General features: G+C 38.4%; 1 protein-coding gene across 1 annotated transcript in view; it reads right to left on the reverse strand.

Moving 5' to 3' along the window:
* LOC101849330 (uncharacterized protein PB18E9.04c) overlaps nucleotides 1-5,101 on the reverse strand; it is a gene marked incomplete in the record, with an annotated part of 14,703 nt that extends 9,602 nt beyond the window's left edge. The window contains 2 exon segments of the mRNA XM_005111158.3: nucleotides 2,151-2,872; nucleotides 4,987-5,101. Of these exon segments, the coding sequence (XP_005111215.2) occupies nucleotides 2,151-2,290 (140 nt within the window).
* Nucleotides 5,102-6,003: the final 902 nt, after the last annotated feature.

The following is a 6,003-nucleotide window of genomic DNA, read 5'->3' on the forward strand; positions in this document are numbered from 1 at the left end:
ATTGTAGAAAGATTTGGAAAAAGACGACCGTAAGTTATTGTAGAAAGATCTGGAAAAAGACGACCGTAAGTTATTGTAGAAAGATTTGGAAAAAGACGACCGTAAGTTATTGTAGAAAGATTTGGAAAAAGACGACCGTAAGTTATTGTAGAAAGTAAAAAGACGGAAGTTATTGTAGAAAGAGATGGAAAAAAGACAAGCGCACATTATTGTAGAAGCTAAAAAAAAAAGATCACTGTTAGGTACCGTAGAGTGAGATAGAACAAACATATAACCATAACTTATTTTAGAAAGAGCTGGAAAAAGACAACCGTAAGTTATTGTAGAAGCTTTAAAAAAGATAACTGTTAGTAATGTGAGAGTGAGGTGGAGCAAACATAACCATAACATATCGCAGAGTGAGGTGGAAAAGGGCAACTGTAAATTATCGTAGAATGAGATGAAAAAAAAGACAACTTTACACAAGTCTTTCATAAGTCCGAGCCTATACTGTCTACAACTCAAATTAATATTGACATACAACTAAGAACACTAACAATGTGCACTGCTGTTATAAGGCTTCTATAGATGGAGAGTTTGAGTGCAATTAAATACTTTAATACTATTTTGATTCTGATTTTCAATACAAAAAATGTGAACGACTTTTGGTGTAGGTCAAGATTTCTGGTAACCCCCGAAATCTGGGTTAGCCTGCTTGTCCTTAAAAGCGCCAATTATTAATAATTGACATACGGCTTAGAACACTGATTTTAAATACTAAAGGTGTGAACGTCTGTTTCTGTGGTAACTTTAATCTAAAGAGTGTATGGTCACTTTTAAACACAAGGGGGCTATCCCAAAAAATGCTGTTTTGAAAAAATCGAAGGTAAATGTTTTGGACCCTTGTTCAGTTTTTTTAAAAGATCAAGAGAGTTTTTCCTATAACCAAACACATATACACATCAATTTAACCAAACTTCTCCTATAGGTAGGGCATTGCCCACTTTTGGAGTAGGTCAAGATTTCTGGAAACCGCCGAAATCTGGGTTAGCCCGCTTGTCCTTAAAAGCGACCGTATAATGCATGTATCTTCACTCCCTTGTGTTTTTTGTTAGACGAAGGTATCGTAAAGCGCCTAGAGCTGTGTTGTACGGGAGTGGGTGCTATAAATGATCCGATCATCATCATCATCATTATTATTATTATCATTATTATTATTATTATTATTATTATTATTAATATTATTATTATTATTATTATTATTATTATTATTATTATTATTATTATTATCATTATTGCTATTATTGTTATAAAAACTAGCTGTGTATATTCATTTTTTAAAAATGAACCCCCCCCCCTAAAATAATGATAATAATAATAATAATAGATAGCATTTGTATAGCGCAAATCCCCTCTCAACAGCAAGCTATAATATTCGCTTGACAGTCAAATGGTAGACATTACTTGTGGGTGGCTTGCGGGTGCTCTGATGTGGTTTGCTCCTCCTTTCCTATCAAACACCTATCGTGTCGATCTCTCCTTCTTCTTTTTAAAAACAATAATTTGTTACTTTCTTGTAACATATCTAATCTTCGGCACTTATATTATGACCTTATAGTGTTGCAAGTGCAGTAAAACTCTTATTAAAAGAACCTGTGCAAAATGAGTTTTTGAAATCTCAATCAAATGATAGATATTTGTCTGCTAAATGTTTTGTGGAAAACAGCAATCTGACAAGTGAAAGTGGGTGGTTGGTTGGAGGGTGTTCGGATGGGATTTGCTCATACTTTCCTATCAAACATCAATTAATTGTCCTGATCTCTCCTCCTTCTTTTTATGTTTCTTACTCTCTTGTAACACTTCTAATCTTCTGAACTTGTATGACCGTATTGTGTTGCAAGTGCCGTAAAACACTAAAGCAAAATAGCGGTCATGTGTGTGGAAACGTTACTTTTGTGTCTGTCTTTCTTTACGGGAAATTAATCATCATTATAATAATATTAATATTTAGATAGATCTATAGAGATCTAGGAATAAGCCTAGTGTTCGTGGAAACGTAGCTTCTTCGTATTCGTTTCTTTACGAAAAATTACTTATCATTATATAGATCTATGTTTCGAAAAAAAAAAGTGAAAGTGGGAAAGATGTCCCGAAAATGGCGCAACACTCACGTGTAGGAGCAGTAGAGCGGGGTGGCGTATCTTTCTTGACCGTTGGGCAGCTGTCCCGGATTGATGTAGCCTTGCCCCAGACCTGGTCGGATCAAACCCAACAGCAGAAGGGACACAACAGCCAGCCGTACTGCCACCATCTCGATGATATTTGTTATGTTTGGCTTATTCCTAAACTTTCCAAACAAACAACACCCAGTCTCACACTGCTCAGCTAAAAAGCTCCAAAGCTCGTCCAAGTTTCACTATCTGCCTGACTTATTATTTTTCTTCCTGCGTTCACACGCTTTATTGTTTGGTTAAGTCAAAGCGTTCCGTGTGGGATGCCTGCTTTCTCCGGGTGAAATGAGATGGGAGACGGGTCTTTCTTGTAAGTAAGCACAGCCGAGTGAGTTAGCTATTCATCTACCACGATCAGCTGATCTCTATGGTGTCCTATTTACTGGTAGGTGTCAGCTTTCTCCTCTTCTCTGAGGTCAGCGGTATGTTCGTCTTCTTCGGACTGATTTTAGGGGGCTGATTTTTTTGTGTGCTTACGTCGTTTTGTCAACTAGATTCTCAAAAAAGTTCTCGTTTTTCAATATTTGCTCTGCTTCTGACCTTTAATGTTCGCTTGTCTATCCTTTTTTTTTTGTTTGTTGGTGGGAATTATTCTGCCTTCTATGAAAGGGGTAAGTTGGTTCTCGGAGGTTTCTTGAAATGTGTCTGAAAGTGAAATATATCTGAAAGTATAAAAACATGAATTACATATTTCATTTCATACCTCAGTGAAAATGATACAGTGGCAATGATACAAAAAAATAGTACTCATAATGTTTTCATTTGTCCCGCAAAATAAAATTAAAAAGGTGAAATTATTATTTGTTAGACATTTACACACACGCTCACACAAAACCACACACACACACACACACACACACACACACACACACACTCACACACATACAAACATACACACACACACACACACACACACACATACATGCAAATGCACAAAAACAGCACAGCACAAGCAAGCAAAAGAGCGTGAGATAGATAGATAGATAGATAGATAGATAGATAGATAGATAGATAGATAGATAGATAGATAGATAGATAGATAGATAGATGGCATTGTTACGTCGATCCAGGAAAATAAATGGCAAAACAATAAAATATAATTACGGAAAAAAAGAAACATGTATCACGACGCTGTCGTATCAGGTGGTCATCAGTTTTTGTGCTTGTGAAGTTATAGGTATCATTTGAAAGTTGATTTATTTGTTTTGCTTTCGATGAAATAAATTTCCATCTATCTTAAATAGAACTCAAGATATTTGCGATTAAAGGAAGTGATGTCGTCTGGTTTTCAGTAGTGAAATAAGCGAGAAAATGGCAGTCCTTGAAAAAAGAAAATGACATATTTTGTGCCTTTTATCAATATTTTTTTAAAATGTGAAATTCATATGGAAATGTGTTTTTATATGGACATAAAGGAGGTTGAGCTAAAGAATAAAAACTCAATAAAAAATTCCAATTTGGCGGGAAAATGTCTGTTTCTCCGACTTCTGTATTTTAACGAGCACCCGATTTCACTACGCTGCCTTGCACGTGTATCACAACAGGCGTGCCCTATAAAGCCGATCTGACCGGCCTAAGTAGTGTAGCGGGTAGCTGCTTCGTCGTCGCACGCAGGACAAGCAAGTTCAATTCTCGTGTGGGGAGAAATTTATTCGAGTCTTTCAGGAAAGGACAGTGTATCACTCCCGGTCAGTCCGGGTTACCCCTTAAATAAAAAGCCGAAACAATCTTAATTGTGTCGATGGGGACTTAAGTTTTCTACATTTACAATTATAATTACAGCCCCTAACGGTGACAACGCCAATGAAAATGAGAATCTTTATTCATCTTGAAGGGAAACATTTGACTAGGTTATTTGCAATGGCAGTAGACGTTACAAAGGTTAGGTGCACTCACGCCTACGCACAACAAGACAGGACATTAGTAAACACTTGTCTCACGTATGGTAGGAAGGTCCACTATTTACATAAATAAATACAAGCATTATTATGATTCGGAGATCCCTTCGGAAAACAAATAAACACCTTGGAATAGGCTTTTGGTACGTGAGAACTACGCTTCAAACAACTAAATTAAGTGTGGCGTCGACCGTCGCTCCCCCTGAGGCGAGGGGATACAATATTATGTGTAAATTGTGCCCTCTCGACTCGGGTTCGAGGATCCTGGGTCAGAATATCCGCAAGCTCAATTGGACTCGAAAAGAATACTCGGTGCAAACTATCAGGGAGTAGAATGCTGCAATTTTAAAGATCATAATCTTCCAACTGGTTACCTCCAACCCGCTTACAAATATCCCAACATACCTGCCACTATACTTTTTTCCCAATTAGATCCACTCTACACTTGTCTTGGCCCAATAGAATAGGCTAACACTAACAATGTCACCTTAGCAGAGACTGAGCCCACCATTTCGGAACTTCCCGGTGACCGTAAAGACGGTTCCAGTAGGGAACGGGATAGAGGGTGCCTACATCCCTCGTGAAGGACTAACGCTAACATTACTAAAACGCAAACCCTCATCATCACTCATCACCACCATTACAATATAGATATTTTAGATATTATCTGTGCAGCACCCAATTTCACCACGGAAACCAGGCGACCTCACATCCTTCAAATGAAGATATATTGAAGTTCTATTCATGATAAATTAAACAGACGTTTATTTCATTGGAAGCTTTCAGATGATACCAATAACTCCACATGGCCCAAAAATTGACGATCCCCTGATTCCACAATGCCGTGACAAAATATATTATTCGTTCGTCTTTCTCACCTTGTGGGATTCCTCCGTTTGGTGGTCGGCCTCACAACCCTAAGTCCATCTGATCACGGCCGCCTGGAGAGACCCCCGTTTTGTTGCCTGGTGCACCAGTCACGTGATGGTGACGTCATCAAGCACGTTTGTGCACCACAATGGAGATGACATGACGACGACACACCCATGGGGCGGGAGTGGGGTGGTTGGAGGAGGAGGTGAAGGAAGACGTTTTTCAACCCTGACTTTGAATAGAATGTATCACGACGTGGTGGTATCGGGCGCTCGTTAGCTTCTGGGCATGTGGAGTTATTGGTATCATCTGACAGTTGATTTATTTGCTTTGCTTCCATTTAAATGAATATCTATTCATCTTTAATTTAACTCAAGATATCTGTATTTGAAGGAAGTGCGTTGGTTTGGTTTCAGTGTTGAAATTAATGAGAAAATTGCCGTCAAAGTTGGGCCACTCCAATAGCTAAAAAGTCTTTGAAAACTGTAAAATGTGTTTTTTGCTCTTCCAAATAATGACATCGAAGATATCGCCATTTTTCCTCAGACTCAACACCTTGTATATCCATTTCTGTGAATTTGATTGAAAAACGTTTATTAAAGGCACAACAAATGAAAATGTTCACTTTCCAAGTACTCTCAAGCTTTGGAAGTCACCCAACTTCGTTGACCATTATCTCGCTAATCTCACCTCTGAAACCAGGCGACGATCCCATCCTCATTCATTCGAAAATATCTTCTCTTCTATTCAAGATATGCGATTATTTTTATTTCGTCAAAAGATGGCCAAATAAACATTCTTTAAGATGACACCAAATAAGTCCAGATACCCGACAATTGACGAACGCCTGATTCTGCCACGTCGTGACACATTTGATTATTTGTTCACTTTTGTATGGAGAGAAACTTGACCCCCTAGGGTGCAGCAGGAACTAATAAGTGGCGGTGGTTGTTATTTCTGGCGGGCGCGGCAAGACATGAGTGGCACCCCCCTCTTACGTCATTCAAACAGCCAGAATATGT

The sequence above is a fragment of the Aplysia californica genome, unplaced genomic scaffold (assembly GCF_000002075.1).
Source record: "Aplysia californica isolate F4 #8 unplaced genomic scaffold, AplCal3.0 scaffold01017, whole genome shotgun sequence".
NCBI lineage: Eukaryota > Metazoa > Mollusca > Gastropoda > Aplysiida > Aplysiidae > Aplysia > Aplysia californica.